Below are 18097 nucleotides of genomic sequence, written 5' to 3' on the forward strand. Positions count from 1 at the left end.
TAGAGTAGTAACATCTAAGTAACAACAGTTAAGATAGGTAACATCTAGCCAACATCAGTTAGAGTAGGTAAGATCCAACATTAGTTATTGTAGTTAACATATATATAGATAGATAGATACTTTATTGATCCCAGAGGGAAAATCTGGAATATATAACACTAACAATCAAACAACTATATTTAGAGCAGTTAAAGTCTAGTGAACATCAGCTGAACATTAGAACAGTCATCATGTAGCTAACATCTGCTAAGACAGTTTGCATCTAAAAAACATCAGCAAGAGCAGTTAACATCTATGTAACATCGGGAAAATATTTAACTAACATTAGCTAATTATTATTTAACATCTAATTAACAGTCATTCAACATTTATTATTTAACATCTAATTAGCAATCAGTCAAGATAGTAAACATATAGCCAACATCAGCATAAGTCAGTAACATCTAACAAACCTCATTTATGTAACAACCAGAGCAGTTCACATCTATCTAACATCTGCTAAAACAGCAGTTAACATTTATCTAACATCAGCTAGATTATTACTTAACATCAAATTAACATCAGCCAACACAGTTAACATATAGCCAACATCAGCATAAGTCAGTAACATCTAACAAACCTCATTTATGTAACAACCAGAGCAGTTCACATCTATCTAACATCTGCTAAGACAGCAGTTAACATTTATCTAACATCAGCTAGATTATTACTTAACATCAAATTAACATCAGCCAACATAGTTAACATATAGCCTACATCAGCATAAGTCAGTAACATCTAACAAACCTCATTTAGGTAACAACAACCAGAGCAGTTAACATCTATCTAACATCTTCTAAGACAGCAGATAACATGTAACTAACATCAGCTAGATTATTACTTAACATCGAATCAACATCAGCCAACATAGTTAATATATAGCCAACATCAGCATAAGTCGAAACCTTAAACAAACATCAGCTAGATTTTTATTTAAAATCTAATCAACATCCGCCAACATAGTTAACATATAGCCTACATCAGCATAAGTCAGTAACATCCAACAAATCTCATTTAGGTAACAACAATTAGAGCAGTTAACATGTATTTAACATCTGCTAGGACAACAGTTAACGTTAAACTAACATCAGCTGTATTATACCTTAACATCTAATTAACATCAGCCAACATAGTTAGCATATAGCCAACATCAGCATTAGTCAGTAACATCTAACAAACCTCATTTAGTTAAAATCAGCAAGAGCAGTTAACATGTATCTAACATCTGCTAGGACAGCAATTAACATGTAACTAACATTAGCTAGATTATTACTTAACACCGAATCAACATCAGCCAACATACGTAACATATAGCCAACATCAGCATTAGTCAGTAACATCTAACAAACCTCATTTAGTTAACAACAATCAGAGCAGTTAACATCTATCTAACATCTGCTAGGATAGCAGTTAACGTTAAACTAACATCAGCTATATTATACCTTAACATCTAATTAACATCAGCCAACATAGTTAACATATAGCCAACATCAGCATAAGTCAGTAACATCTGCTAGGGCAGCAGTTCACATTTAACTAACATCAGCTAGATTATTACTTAACATCTACTTAAAATAAGCCAACATAGTTAACACATAGCCAACACCAGTATAAGTTGTAAACATTTAACAAACATCAGCTAGATTATTATTTAACATCTAACTAACATCACCCAACATACATAACATATAGCCAGCATCAGCATAAGTCAGTAACATCTAACAAATCTCTTTCACATCTATCTAACATCTGCCAGCATAGTTAACATATAGCCAACATCAGCATAAGTCTAACAAACCTCATTTAGGTAACAACAACCAGAGCAGTAAACATCTATCTAACATCTGCTAGGACAGCAGTTAACACGTAACTTAAAATATAACTAGCTATATTACACCTTAACATCTAATTAACATCAGTCAACATAGTTAACATATAGCCAACATCAGCATAAGTCGGTCACATCTAACAAACCATCTCATTTAGTTAAAATCAGCAAGAGCAGTTAACATTTATCTAACATCTGCTAGGACAGCAGTTAACATTTAACTAACATCAGCCAACATACGTAACATATAGCCAACATCAGCATAAGTCAGTAACATCTAACAAACCTCATTTAGGTAACAACCAGAGCAGTTAACATCTACCTAACATCTGCTGAGACAGCAGTTAACATTTAACTAACATCAGCTAGATTATTACTTAACATTGAATTAACATCAGCCAACATAGTTAACAAATTGCCAACATCAGCATTAGTCAGTAACATGAAAAAAAAACTCATTTAGTTAAAATCAGCAGGTGCAGTTAACATTTATCTAACATCTGCTAGGACAGCAGTTAACATTTAACTAACATCAGTCAACATAGTTAACATATAGCCAACATCAGCATAAGTCAGTAACATCTAACAAATCTCTTTTAGTTAACAACATTAAAAGCAATTAACATCTATCTAACATCTGCTAGGACAGCAGTTAACATGTAACTAACATCAGCTAGCTTATTACTTAACATCAAATTAACATCAGCCAACATACGTAACATATAGCCAACATCAGCATTAGTCAGTAACATCTAACAAACCTCATTTAGGTAACAATATTAAGAGCAATTAACATCTATCTAACAGCTGCTAGGACAGCAGTAAACATTTAACTAACCTCAGCTATATTACACCTTAACATCGAATTAACATCAGCCAACATACGTGACATATAGCCAACATCAGCATTAGTCAGTAACATCTAACAAACCTCATTTAACCATAGCAGGTAACATCTAGCAAACATCAGCAAGAGCCCACTCTCTAAAATACATACTAGCCGGCCTGGATGGAAAGAGCCATACATCACAGAGTCACACGCGGCCTCAGTAAAACACTACACTTCCCAGCGGAGCGAGGGGTGAACAGAAACATGGCCTAATTAAATTCCTCCCAGCTGATTGGTCTGTTTTGTTTAATCACGGCTTTCAAATTACGGAGCTTCTGTAAGCTGATCCACGACAGAGGGGAGATGCAAGCGCTGCTGGTGTTACGATAAATATACATTTTAGCTCTTTTAGTTTTCTAAGCAGGGAAAAGAAAAAAAAAATATATATATATATCAAATAAAATATATAAAAAAACACACTCCTGCTGTGGAAAGCGTAATTCTGCCAAGTCCCGTAAATCCAGCACCAGTTCAATACTTAACCTAGTTAAAGGCAGAGGAATATCTCCATTCCTTTTCCCGAACAATCCCGGGCCTCGTGCCAAGTTAAAAAATACAGTCTGTGTGTATATAGCATGCAAACAGCTGACACTTCATGCCGCATGCCATCTGTGTTGCTTTTTTTCTTTTCTTTTTTTTTTTTCGGCAGAGGATTCTGCCACTTCAAACGTGACAATAAACAAATACGGAAGAAAAAAAAAAAAAAAGAAAAGCATAAGAAAAAAAAAAGGAAAAGCATGTTCACTTCCACCGATTTGTCTTTGCATCAAAAGACTCGTCTAATCGCCGCTGAGTGAAACAGATACGTGTTTTGTGGCTTATTCTGTACAAGCTACAATAAATAAATAAATAAATAAAAACATTTGAGGAAAATAAGCCTGTGTGCTTAAAATGCCTCACTGTCTTTCTCTCTCTCTCTCTCTCTCTCACACACACACACACACATATACACACACCTCGCACAGAAGCGTGCACACATACGCATACGCAAGTCCACAACACATTCCACAACAAGCTTCTCGCTTGAACTGGCCACCCAACAACCATGACAACATCGAGAACATCAAGTGACAGTGGAGAGAGAGAGAGAGAGATGGAGAGAAACAGCTCAAACACAAATCACAAACGGGAATATATACGAGAATATACAGCTCTAAAAAAAAAATGGAGAGACCACTTTTCAGTTTCAGTTTCTGAATCAGTTTCTCTGATTTTGCTATTTATAGGTTTATGTTTGAGTAAAATAAACATTGTTGTTTTATTCTATAAACTACAGACAACATTTTTTTCAAATTCCAAAAAATAAATAAATAAAATAAAGTCGTTTAGAGTATTTATAAGCAGAAAATGAGAAATGGCGGAAATGACAAAACAAAAGAAGCAGAGCTTTCAGATCTCAAATAATGCAAAGAATAACGCAAAGTTCATATTCATAAAGTTTTAAGAGTTCAGAAATCAATATTTGGTGGAATAACCCTGTTTTTTAATCACAGTTTTCATGCATCTTGGCATCATGTTCTCCTCCCTCCACCAGTCTTACACACTGCTTTTTGATAACTTTATGCTGCTTTACTCCTGGTGCAAAAATTCAAGCAGTTCAGTTTGGTTTGATGATCATCCATCTTCCTCTTGATTATATTCAGAAAAAACAGAGGTTGAAAAAATAAATCAAAGAAACTCAAACTTTTATATATTTTCTCATTCAGTGTGTTTTCTTTCTTTTTTAACGACTCTTTAATAATGTGCAGCTGATATGCTGCACCTCTTTCTAGATATTTTTAGATATGTGAAGTGTGTTCTAACTCTTTCTCACATTTCAATTTCTTTTAATTATGCTTCAGAAATGATTTCTAAAAGTTTGATTTCAGTTATGTAACCTATATATATATATATTGTAATGTCCAGATCTTATGATATAAAAGGTTTTCTCATTTTTTTCCACATGACTGTATCTGGTCTTCAGCACACACACACACACACAAACAGACACACACATGTCTCTAACTGTGTGATACAACCTGTACTAACCCTGAAGCTGAAGTGAGCGAAGTTGAGAAAGCTCCACTGGCGCGTTTCAGTGCCTCCGGAGGGCCAGGCCGCTACAGGGCGAGCAGATGAGGCACGTGTGTGTGTGTGTGTGTGTGTGTGTGCTCCCTGTGGGAAACAGGACTCTGGCTCTCCCAGGACGAGGATGAGTATGGCAGAGGCGTTTCTCTCGGGAGTGCACAGTGTGGAAGGCCAGTGGAGCGAGACAGCCAGCAGGCCAGCATACAAACACACTGACCTCCAGACAGGCCAGTCCAGCGGTGCTGGGAGCAGATGAGCCTTACTCATACACTGACCACTGAGGCCAGAGAAACGGGTCACTGCTGCAGTCTGTACTCTTAGCAGGGCTGTCAGCGTTAAAGCGCTAACACTCGATTAATTTGGAATCAGTATTATGTTATTATTTTTTTAACCCAATTAATTACACCAACAAGTTTGACCACAGCTTCCGCTGTAATCGTTCCTGCTCCTGACCAATGAACAGATTCTTTTTCTCGAGCAGTCCGCATGTGGTAAGAATGTGGTTAGAAAGTGATCCCAGCTATCAATTAAACGTTCTTTTTAATTGAGCTAAACTGCTGATAAGGTGGTAGATCAGCTCTGTGAAGTAAATCACTCACCTGGAGAGAAATGAGAACTGTACTTTATAGAAGGAGCTCCTGTTGCTGTTCCTCAATGTATAAGTATTTTTAGCCGAGTAAAATAGAAAAACAACAGCACACTGCAAAAAATCATTTTTCATCGTTGTCAAAAACTAGACAAAATATATGCAAATGAAGACAAATATATGTATAGTAAGCAAAAAAAAAAATCTGCCAATAGGGTAAGCAACATTTTCTTAGTAAGATTTCTTACAAAAAGCAATGGCAAAGTCTCAAAATGAGTGAAGTAACACCTAAATCAAGCATTAAAAGTCAGTGTTTTTGGACACAAGAATCAGAATAACTTGATTGCTGCTTGATTGTGCTTATTTTAAGTTCAAATTACTTAAAATAAGGTACGAATTATAAGTAAAAATGATTAAAATAATTATCCTTAAAATAAGCAAAATAATCTAATAATTACACAATGCTTAGTAAGACAAAAAGTCTTATCAGAGAAGAAAATAAGCTTTATTGCCTAAAATTTAGAAAATTTCACTTTCAGTTTTTTGCTGTGCAAACAGCAATTATTCACTCAGAAAAGAGATGATTGGAATTGCGCAATCCGTCCACAGATCTGAAAAAAAGTTATCCTCGTCCCCCAGACGAGCCCCAAATCAGTCCTGGGTGCGGAATCATTTATTCAGCACAAGAGATAAAACTCACTACAAATCAGGATATGAGGTGCAAAAAAGCTTTAAGAGCAGAAACTATAGCCAATGCTGGGTTGACATTAAGTTCTAACTTCGGATTCAGATTTTGGTTGGAAATCAAAGTAACATATCTGTTGAAAACCAACATTAGTTTGACATCAGGCTTTAACGTTAGACAAACATTAAATTTTGTTTGAAATGAAAGATCACATCTGTCAAAAAAAAAAAAACATTGGGTCCAAACTTCAATGCTATAATAAAAACTATTATTTTTGTTTAACAACACAGAATTTAACAGTATCTGGACGTCCCTGATGTTTGTTACCATCACTAGAGTACACAAGGGCACTTTCTGCTAGAACACAGTGGTAAAAACAACGGATTGTGACTGGTTATATATTTAAATATGCCTGGATCAGCCCTAATGCAGATCTAATGGATCGTATTCACGCATCCCAAACGATAATCTACATAATAACTAATATGGATTATTACTAAACCTGACTGGACAGTGGGTGATTTGTTGGATACCCAAAAATCATCCCCTTTTATAGATAAGGGGGTCCCTAAGAGTGCACAGTGAAACGTGCTGAAAGACTTCGGCAGACGGTGGAAAGAACACCAGTGTGAAAAGATGTCGCTCTGAAAACAACTCCATCCAGATGAGGTCATAGCTTTGGAAGGTGGTGTAGTTTAGCCTCCTCCGTATAACCATGCAGACGGGGAGGGAGGCAGAGCAGAGGGGGAGAGGGGAGAGAGAACACAGAAGGCAGAGAAAGGAGGAGGAGGGGGTGTAATGACTTTCCCAGATGTGGTTTTGCTCCCTTTCTGTCTGCCACCAAAGCGAAATGTGAAATGTGAAGGTAGAGTATGCAGCCACATTTGGACCCTACTGTGCTGAAGAAAACTCACATTTTCCCTACTATTAAAACTCAAGAGTTTACTGCTTTACGCATTCAACACTCTGAACAAAGGGCTTCAACATACACAGTCCAGCCAGAACATTATGAACACCTCCTTATTTCTACAAACACTGACTTTATTTTATCTTTAAGGTCTTTCAGCTGTAGGTAGTAGTATGTAATGGAGCGTGGAGGACAGTGATTAAGTGATTAAACACAGTGTTTAAAAACTCCAGCAGCACTGCTGCAGTATCTGATCCACACACTGTACCACCAGCACTACACACACTACTAACATACACCTCACACACCACCACCATGCTAATCAATGCTAATCCCTGCAGTGCTGAGAATAATAACAACAACCCACCACCCAAACACTGGAGTAAACACTAGAAAACCGCATGGCCTCCATCCACATGGTTGGGTTCGTGCTTGTAAACGTGAGCATGTGTGGAAAGCTGTGCACCTCAGTCCAGCACAGTTTTGCAGTGCAGATATTTCCAGTTACAGCAGAATTCATGCTTTTAATCTCAGAAAAACAGAAAACGCTCTTATTTACCTTTTAAAAAGCCATTCAAATGCCTGATTAAAGAAACGATTACTATTGTTTTGCAGTTTTCCTCGGGTTTTGAGAGCCCGGCACTGACTCAATTCTTAATCGATTCGGATGTGAGATAGCGCACGGGTGGGGCTGGAGATGTCATGAGCCCTGCATTGTTTAATATTGCAATATATATCATTGAAAAAAATAACATTTTAAAGGTATCATTTTTCCAATATTGTGCAGCCCAACTCTACACTGCCCTTTTCCACCTAAAGAGCTCTGGTTTTTGAACTGGTTCCATTCAGGCTTTTAAGAACCTTGGTGCTTTTCAGCAAACCAGCCCATATATGGTGGAAACCACCATTTTTAGTGGAACTGAGGATATGTGGAACAGAATACATCCTAAACAGAGGCTCTCGGTTCCTGCTGAAGAACCTAGTATAACATGATTTGGTTCCAACTGGCAACATTTCATGTTCCAGAACCTATTTCTGTTGGTGGAAATGCACCAAACAGTTTAAACCATTACGTCTTCATTATATTAGTGGAATTTAATGGTTTTAAAATGCCAAAAATATTGTTTATCACAATAATTTCTGGGATAACATAGCGTAGCATAGCAAAAAATTATATTGTGGTTAAACAACATTACAATCTGCATTCAACCAGTTGGCTGGCTAAGCGTTTTTTTTTTTTTTAAGTTTTATCTTTAAGTGACTTCTTTTTTTACATCTATGCTGGATGGTACTGCCTGTTAGATGAAGTGATTTTATTTTAAAATTGCTTTTAAAATGGAGCCAAAAATATTGGCAGGCTCTCTAAATCCACCCCCCCCCCCCCAACCCCCACCAAAATCTGTGATCTGTGCGAAGTTTTGTACTTCAGTTACTGAAAGAAAACCAAAACATTCAATTATTTAAGGGCGATGCCCTAAAACATATGAAAGATTCAGACAGTGTGGGGCAGTGACGCACTGCAGAGAGAAGATCTGAGAGGACAAGGGACTCCTCCATTCCTCTGCAGACGAGAGAGAGGGACAGAGAGGAGGGGGAGAGAAAGAAAGAGAGAAAGAAAGCAAGAGAGAAATACTCGTATAGCACAAATATGGAGAGAACGCTGTATATAGAGAGATACTGCATAGAGAGACCCATTCAGTCATGGTGTGTGTTGTATTGTGTTTTATATGTATTTCTGTATGTATCTACAGTGGTTGGACAATAAAACTGAAACACCTGGTTTTAGACCACAATAAATAATTGTCCCGACAAACAGTTCTGGTGGAAACAGGAGAGTTGAGGTGCACATTGAATTCTGTCGTGATTTGATCAGCCGTGGTTTTATGTTTTTTTTAAAACAATCCAGGTTAGCACCCGAACATCCCTTTCAGACAGCTTCCTCTTACAGCGTCCACAGTTAATCCTGTTGGATGTGGTTCATCCTTCTTGGTGGGATGCTGACATTACCCTGGATACCGTGGCTCTTGATACATCACAAAGACTTGCTGTCTTGGTCACAGATGCGCCAGCAAGACGTGCACCAACAATTTGTGCTCTTACCCTGCTAATTGAACCTTCACACTCTTACAGCTCTTACTGGTGCAATAATGTGCAATTAATGAAGATTGGCCACCAGGCTGCTCCAATTTAACCATGAAACCTCCCACACTAAAATGACGACAGGTGTTTCAGTTTCATTGCCCAACCCCTGTATATGTTTATAAGTGTGTGTGTGTGGTTGGCGCACGAGTGCTTACTGTGGCTGTGCCAGAGACGGTCTGTACACTGGTGTCTGCGCTGGGCTCGCTGTGCGTCTGCGCTGGGGGGTACATGTTCAGCGTGTGGTCGGGCACGGCGGTCTGGCCCGGGTATTCTGGAGCTGGGTGGGGGTGTGAGGCAGGGTACTCAGCAGGGATGCCGTTCTGAGGGGGAGCGAACTGGGCAGAGGGGTAAGGCTGGGCCATGGGCTCTGGGGGTGCTGGGGCGTCCTGATTACCCTAAGAGGAAGAAAAAAGAGAGAAAGTTTAGAGCTACACCCTTGAGAAAATTCCATAATCACCTTATTCGCACATTTGGAGGACTGCATCAGTTTCAGTTTCACCATTCTTGCGCCCACTCCTTTCTTCACAGCCAATCAAAGCCTTTCGTTTAAGCATGGTCATTGTGATGTCACTTAAGGCAATTAAATCAAACACGTCATGTTGCAATGTTTTGATTCTTGACACAAGAAGTAGATACACAGCGCTGTCTCTGTGTCTGTGTAAGTGACAGTGCTGCTGCTGCCTGAGAAGCGTGAGGGGGAGGGTCGAAAGCTGTGCAACTCAGTCCAGCACAGTTTTTTTGCACAGATTTTTCTAGCTAAAGCGCCCAGAAAAACTCTCTTATTTACCTTTCTTTTAAAAATCCAATTAAATGCCTGATTAAAAGGCCGATTACTGTTGTTTTGCTGTTTTTCTCAGGTTTTGAGAGCTCGGCACTTGAGAGTCAGCTCTTGATCTGTCCTGAAGCATGACAGCATGCGGGTGGGGGCAGGGCTGGTAACGTCATGCGCCCTACAATGTTTAACATCGCAAAATATGTATAGTCGAAAAAAGAACATATTTTTTCAGTATCATGCAGCCCTACTAGAATACGTTGAGGCTAAAGAGGTATCAACAATATTTGGAACTACTTTAAGATAAGACTACCTTTATAAAGGGTTTATAAATGGTTTACAATGAATTTATTAATGATTACTAATTAGACTGTAAATGCCTTAAAAAATTAATTAATATTAATAATCAGTTATAACACATACGTAGAAAGGGCAACAATGACCTGTTGTTTGCCAAATAGTGAACCCACAGCCATCTATATTGTTGCCCTTTCTACGTATGTGTTATAAGTGATTATTAATAATAAGTGATTTTTAAGGCATTTACAACCAGTAACCATTAATAAACTAATTGTAAACCATTTATAAACCCTTTATAAAGGTAGTCTTGTTTTAAAGTGGTACCCAATATTTTAAGGCTATGCTAAATACAGATAGAGATATGTATGGAGCCTCTCTGCACTCATTTCATCCGTACATTTCACTCTGCTCATTCTCTGAAAGCATAACAACTTCAAGATTTAACACAGCAGTAGTCTCACTGGTAATTATTGGAGCAGTGGAGTTACAGTGGAACCAACACAACCCCTGCCATATGGACACAACAAAGAAGAAACGGAAGAAAAGAAAACATACATAACTACATAACTACATAAATAACTTTGTTATTTTTAAGGTCATACCTATGGAACTGATTATTTATTTTTTAATGCATTATGGGTCACAACACAAATTCAAGGCATAATTAATTAAAAACAGCTGCTCTGGATTTTTTTGAAGGACTTTCTTGATGTATATGAAGCTTCTGAAGATGCTTTTGCTCTTCTCCAGAGTTTGACTTTGAGTCAAGAGTCTGACTAAAAGATTGACGCAAAGATTTGGACGGTGCCAGATTTCAAGATCCCTAAATCAGACCAAAAGCAAGACCTTACAGATGTTACAGACCATTAATAAACTAATTGTAAACCATTTATAAACCCTTTATAAAGGTAGTCTTGTTTTAAAGTGGTACCTAAATAGTTTAAGGCTAACAGTGGAACTAACACAACCCCTGCCATATGGACACAACAAAGAAGAAACGGAACAAAAGAAACCATAAAAAAAAACTACATCTTTGTTATCTTTAAGGTCATACCTATTTTTTTATGCATTATGGGTTACAACACAAATTAAAGGCATAATTAATTAACAACAGCTGCTCTGGATTTCTTTCTTTGAAGGCCTTTCTTGATGTATATGAAGCTTCTGAAGATGCTTTTGCTCTTCTCCAGAGTTTGACTTTGAGTCAAGAGTCTGACTAAAAGATTGACGCAAAGATTTGGACTGCGCCAGATTTCAAGATCCCTAAATCAGACCAAAAGCAAGACCTTACAGATGCCTTTTTGGTTTGTGTTTGTCTCACATCTAGCCTAGCTCAACTAGCTCAACTAGCTCAGCTAGCATCAGTCCTGCCAGCAGGCCAATGCATCTGCGAAAGTTTCCCAGCCTCAAACTCTGGCTACCAGGGACGTCCTGGAGAATCGAATTACTTCGCTGGTACGCGACGCACCGATAACAAATGAACAAGCACGTCTGCTGGAAAACACATTCCGTACACAGCGCGTAGAGACCTTTATTTCAGGCGGAGCTTTCTTATTCAATCACGCCTCGTTCGGCCGCCTCCGAAGCACCTGGATTATCCACTTAGGCACGGAGACGTCTCCCCCACCTCCATCCAGGTGGATGGCAAATCCATCGCGAATTTTCACTTTGCATGCCAACACCGAAGGGCTACAAACAGCTCCGCGTCTGAGCATGTCGTCCGCAAACGAAGCCGCTTTAGAGCGGCGAGCGAGAATCCACCACGGGCTCAAAGCTGCATGTCCTGCTGCTGCAGGCTTCAGGAAAACCAGCACTAAAAAGCGCACTGCGCATGCAAATCAACAGCGCCGACGAGAATCGCTTTATGCAGATTCCGTACTTTATGTGACATCCATTTACAAACGGGGGAGTGTTTTATAAATTCATGCTCCGTGCCCGGTCCTCCGGGCCGGGCCGCGTCCGTGCGGTGTTGTTTAGCAGCAACGGTGGACTACTTCTGCTGGAAGTACACTTAATGTAAAACGCTACATAAAAAATCAATCTGCAGGGGGGCCACAAGCTGTGACATCATCGTCTGGGCATTTGCATCTCACAACCTTGGAAGGGGAACATTCTGATCCTGTACCTGACACACACACACACGTACATTCACACACACACAATCACAAAAAGAGGAAATAAAAAAGGTAGCTCCGGCAATTTTTGGTTCTATTTCCTTAGATTTTGTTTTATACACAGTTGCAGTTTAGCAAACACACTAGCAAAGTACAACATGAGCTGCATCTGCAGATACTCAACACTGATCTGATTGGTTTTCAGAAGTGCAAGCATCTTATGTTGGCCTGGTGTCAAAGCGCTTTTCCAAATTTACAAACAGAATACTACTGTACAGGGCTGGCCGATAATGTAAAATAAAAATATTTAAAAATCTTTTTTTTTTAATATTTGAGAAATTCTTAATTATGATTTTTAGTTCCTACATACATTTTTAAAGTTTTTATTTATTTTTTATTTTTAAAAAGACCACCATATTTAAAGTGATGTCCAAGGGCTACTGTTTTCTTTACATTTCATTTTACAAATAGCAAGCATGCGGCTTTTATAACAGCGTTGTGTTTCAGTTTAGAAAAAAGTGTACAATATGAAAATCACTGTTATATATGAATTCTTTAAAGATTTAAAGACTGAAGGAAATGTCCATCTAATGATAATGATGAGGATTCCCTCTGACAGCTTCTATATGTAACGATGTACAATCTCCATTATCCCATTTTAAAAATCACATTAAACAGTAATTCGATTAATTAAATTCATTTGATTAACCTCCTAGCCCTACTACTGATATTATATAATTACGACTTCAAGAACAAAACTCAAGAGCAAATTGAGACCAATTGACCAAATACACAAGCTTGTCCTACAACAATAGAGCCCATTTAACTGATAACCCCATATATTGACCATTCCTCCCTTTTTAGACTCATATTTAACAAGAGCAAATCATAATTTATAATAGAAAATGAAAAAAAAAACTAATATTGCCATGTGCTCCTGCTACTCGATTTTCTAGTTTTCCACTACTTTTTTTTATTGTATTATTGTTTCATGTCTGACAGCAGCTTCCCTCAGCAGCCTCTTTCAACATTCGGTAATTGACCTAAAAGTCTGGATCAACCACCAAAAAAGTGCTGGTTTAACCATGGTTTAGCTGATCTGGACTAAGACAATCTTATTTGACCTCCAAAGCACCTTTTAGACTGGGATAGGACATGCTACCTTTCTCTGGAACACCCCAATGTTAGCCACGCCCATCTTTACAAAGTGAAAAGCTCAACACGCTTGGAGGAGAATGCTAACAGCCTGTTCTCTGCCTTCTAAAATCCAATATCATGCTGAATGATTGTTACATGATGCTAATTAGAAGTAAATGCTGTGGAATCAATGGGGATCAAACTCAGGAAGTGTTGTTAGGGACACTGCTTAGATCAGGGGTGGAGGTCCAGCACAGTTTACAGATTTCCCTTCTTAAACAGACCTACTTAGCCTGGCAATAGTTCACTTTTGGCTTAGTCAGTTGTTCCACCTTTTTTTTTTTTACACATTTATTTATGTAACTTGTTTTTCAGGCAGAATCGTCAATCATAAACTGTCACACAAAAGTGCCTGTTGCAGTGATGGACTTTATGAGATGAATATACAGGTGTGCACAGGTGTGTGTAGGTAGGAGGCAGGAGCAGGGTTGAGAAATCCCCCCCCCACACACACTAAGCAGATTGATTCAAAGTGGAAACATGAGTATCTCTTCATATTCTAAACAAAACCCACACTCCTGTCCTCTCTTCTCTCCTCCATTCTTCTTCCTCTCTTTCCTTCACTCCCTCCTCAGTTCAGAAGCTGGTGGGACGGGGGGTGAACGGGGAGGGAGATACCGTGAGGTGCTACTCCGCAAACGTCTCCTTGTTAAAAAAAGGAGAACCGCCCGCTGCTCCCAAAGCAGATGTTACACGCATCACACTGTTTTCTATTAACGCCATCAGCACATTTCCACAGCACCTTCACTTAGATTCCAGAGCAGACGCCTCACACTGTAATTAGCCTATCATTTGATTACGAGTGCTAAACACTTTAGGCACAAGTGTCAAAGAACGGAGAGAGGAGGGAGGAGAGGAGAGATAAAGAGAGAGAGAGGAAAGAAGAAGAAAGAAAGAAAAAAATCTTAAAGATAGAAATGTGAATTAGAATGTGAAAGAATAACAGTAAAAAAACAGGAATAGGAGGGATAAAAGACAAAAAAAAGAGAAAGAAAGACAATGAAAGAATAACCAAAAAAGGAAAAGAAGAAATAAAAGAGAGAAATAAAATGTAAAAGAAAAACAGATTAGGAAAGATTATAAAAACTGACCAAAAAATCAGAGAAAGTATGAAAGAAAAAAGAAAGATATAAAGAAAAAGAGAGTACAAAAGACATAATTAAAAAAGAAAAAAGGAAAGAGAAAAGGAAGAAAGAAGGACAGAAGTAAAGAAAAAGAGGAAAATGTAAAAGAAGGAGAAAAAAAGAAAAAAGAAAGAAAGGATGTAGAAGAAAGAGGAAAGAAAGCACAGAAAAAGCAAGAAAAAGGAAAACAGACAGAAAAAATAAGAAAAGGGAGATGAAATGGAAGAAAAAAGGACATAAATAAAGAAAAAAGTGGAAAAAATAAACAGAAGGAGGAAAAAGGAGAAAATGCAGAAGAAAGAGAGAAAAGAAAAGAAAGAGAAATGCAGGAAAAGGAAGGGTAAAAGACAGGGAAAAGAAAAAGAAAAGCAGAGATGGACAAAGAAAGACAGAGATAAAAAGAAAGAGAAGAAGAAAAACAGACAGAAAAAAAAAGAAAAAGGAGAAGAAATTGAAGGACATAAATAAAAAAGGACATAAATAAAAAAAGAGGAAAAAAAACAGAAGGAGGAACAAAGAGAAAAAATAGAAAGAAAAAATGCAGAAGAAAGAGATAAAAGAAAAGACAGAAAAAGGCAGAAAAATGAAGAATAAAATACAGGGAAAAGAAAAAGAAAAGCAGAGACGGTGAAATAATAAATAAAAAGAGGGAAAGGAGAAAGGCTGAAAGAAAATGTAAAAGAAAGACAGAAATAAAAGGAAAGAGAAGAAGAAAAACGGACAGAAAAAGAAGAGAAAGGATGAGGTAAGAAAGAGAGAAAAGAAAAAAACAAATGTACGAAACAGGGAGAGGAATTAAAGTTAAAGGTGGTAAAAAAATAATAATAATTCAAGAAAAAACAGCAAAAAATAAGAAGAAAGGTAGAAACCGTTAGGAAGAGAGGAGGAAAAGAAAGAAAGAAAGAGAAAGATGGAGAGAAGAGTAAAGGGAGACGGGTGTCTGTGTAGTCTGAAGTGTGCGAGTGTGTTATAGGGGGGCGTGGAGGGCTGCAGACGCCGCGGTTAGCCGAGGCTTCTGGGATTTGTGCTGCAGCCGGCTCGCTACCTCCAGTCTGAGGGAGCTCAGCGCAGGCCTGCAGTGGAGGAGCTGTTGGCCGGTGGAGGCAGAGAGAGAAAAGAGATGGCAGACAGTCAGGCTTAGCTAAACGCTCCGGCCTCCTCCCTAATGAGAACCACATTTGGAGGCTGAAATATGCTTTACGTGGCAGTCCATCACCGCACAGCGCCCTCGGCTCTCAGGCGAAGCGCTTAGAAAACAGACGCAGGGCTATAAAACACCAGCGAACGGGCTTTTCACGACAATGCGCAATTACAATCTCACGCAAAGAGGAGGCTGTCTGCTGCCGTCCTGCTCCGTACGAGGATGCCTTTAATGGAGGCACATAAACCCCTTTATAAAAGCTTTATTTTGAACCATAAAGGGACACGCCACACTACTCAGCTACATCACACACGCAGCTCATCTGCCGCATCTTCAGAATTCACAAAAAAAAAAAAAAAAGAGCTGCTGATTTGAACCCTGATCTACTGCCAGCGATCCACTCAGCCATTCATGCTTTCTGTTACTCTGTTACAGTCTTTACTGGAGCTGGATGCACTCTAACAGGATCTAAACAAGTGTGAACACAGATTCAGATCACAATCCAGATTGAGAAACACTTAAGTATTGATTTGTTTTAATGGAGGCCCACAAACCACAACATTAGAGCAACATCCTCTTTTAGCCTTCCTGCTGCAGTTAGACTGCTCCCACTAGAACCACATACAGTACACACATATTATACACTTACATACAAACTATACACTTAAATACACACTATATTTAAATACACAAAGCAGAATTTCATACTAAAACTTGTCAGAACAATGTGCATCCTCTACATTCACAGTAAAAGTTTTGTGTGCATGTGTAAATATTGAGATTAAATCGTTTTAATACTATTTATCATGTTAGCTAAGTAATCCTTTACTTAGTTTGCTACCTCTATATTCTTTTGTTCACCTCTCTATCACTTTGCTGCTTTAAGACTTAAATAAATTCCAGTCTGTGGACTTAATAATGGATAAATATATCTTTCATTTTAACCCTAATTTTATGTCAGGAATCGATTTAGAGTCTTTGTTTTGTTATCCAGAGAAAAGACATTTAAAAATGTGGAATTGGAGTTACTTCACGCTGCCATTATAGTTGGATGCATTGTACTAGTACCTAAACAAGTGTGTAAACACAGATTCAGATCACAATCCAGTTTGAGAAATGTTTTTTTTTTTAAATAAAATTAATAACATATTAATAGAAACATGCCAAACATCTTAGATAAATCTCAAGAACAAGCAGCTATGCCTAACTTCAAAACTGCATTTACACTGCTCCATCACATCAACGCATAGTGATGTATCCTATTATCCTAATTTCAATGCAACATGATGCATCTATCCAATCAGAGAGCAGGTGTTTGCCTGATAAGTGTCCTCAGCGCAAAGTATGAAAACATTTTGGTTTCACTTTCAATGGTTCAGAAAGGCTTTCCTGTCCTTTATGATCAATCCCTGCTGATTTACAGGGACTCTGATCAGAGTAATACAGCGTGGAGAAAGACGGCTGAGATTATTGGGGTCTCTGGTGGGTTTTAAATATTAATATTTTAACTAATAATTTAACTGTAAAAAAGTTTGCTTTTGCTAGCCTATATGCTGCTCACTAGACAAAGTTATGAAGCCTAATCGAACACTTATGCAGTATTTATAAATATAGATATATATTGATTAGTTTATAGGGAAAAAATTGTATAAAACCATTTAACATTTTTAAAAATAGCTGCAACGATTAGTCAATATAATCGACAGTGTCGATTATAAAAATTTGTTGACTCCAAATTCCAAGTTCCTTGTTGAATAATCATTCATTTGCAGCAATACACAAAATACTGAGGACACTCACACAGTTTACACTCAACTTGGCCTCAAAAGGTCTCAAAAAGTGCCCAAATACAACAGATTACACATTTCCTCACTGAATCAGCACTTATCACATTTTAAAGGCAATGTTCTGCACATTTAAAGAGCATTTATATCCCTTGTTCAGCTGTTTTTATCAATGTGAAGCGAAGACGAAGAAAGCAAGAAACAGCAGCCATACCCACAGCAAGCAGAGATGGAGGACAAATGGATGGCAAAAATAATTGTTCACTAATTGACTAATCGGAAACATAATCGGCAGATTAGTCGACTACCAAAGTAATCATTAGTTGCAGTAATCATTGTTAATGCAGCTTTACAAGTGCTTTTTTTTTATTTATTATCCTTTTTTTTGAGTACTCAGTGTGCTGGGTGTTCACACTGGTTGTAGTAAAACCGATATGAATGCAGAATTGTAGCTTTTCTTTCACACCACTCTGCCTGTATCATTAGATGAACTGCCATAGTGTCTGAAGTAACTGTAAGTGT

At 38.0% G+C, this 18097-nt stretch overlaps 1 protein-coding gene across 13 annotated transcripts in view; it reads right to left on the reverse strand.

Moving 5' to 3' along the window:
• The window catches only part of rbfox1 (RNA binding fox-1 homolog 1), a 463109-nt gene that overhangs the window by 74213 nt on the left and 370799 nt on the right, over nt 1–18097 (reverse strand). For all 13 annotated transcript variants that reach the window (XM_049467915.1, XM_049467912.1, XM_049467918.1 and 10 more), the window contains one exon: nt 9299–9538. In XM_049467915.1, coding sequence (XP_049323872.1) covers nt 9299–9538 — 240 coding nt within the window. The remainder of the gene's footprint in view (nt 1–9298; nt 9539–18097) is intronic.

The sequence above is a fragment of the Astyanax mexicanus genome, chromosome 19, assembly GCF_023375975.1.
Source record: "Astyanax mexicanus isolate ESR-SI-001 chromosome 19, AstMex3_surface, whole genome shotgun sequence".
Lineage (NCBI taxonomy): Eukaryota > Metazoa > Chordata > Actinopteri > Characiformes > Acestrorhamphidae > Astyanax > Astyanax mexicanus.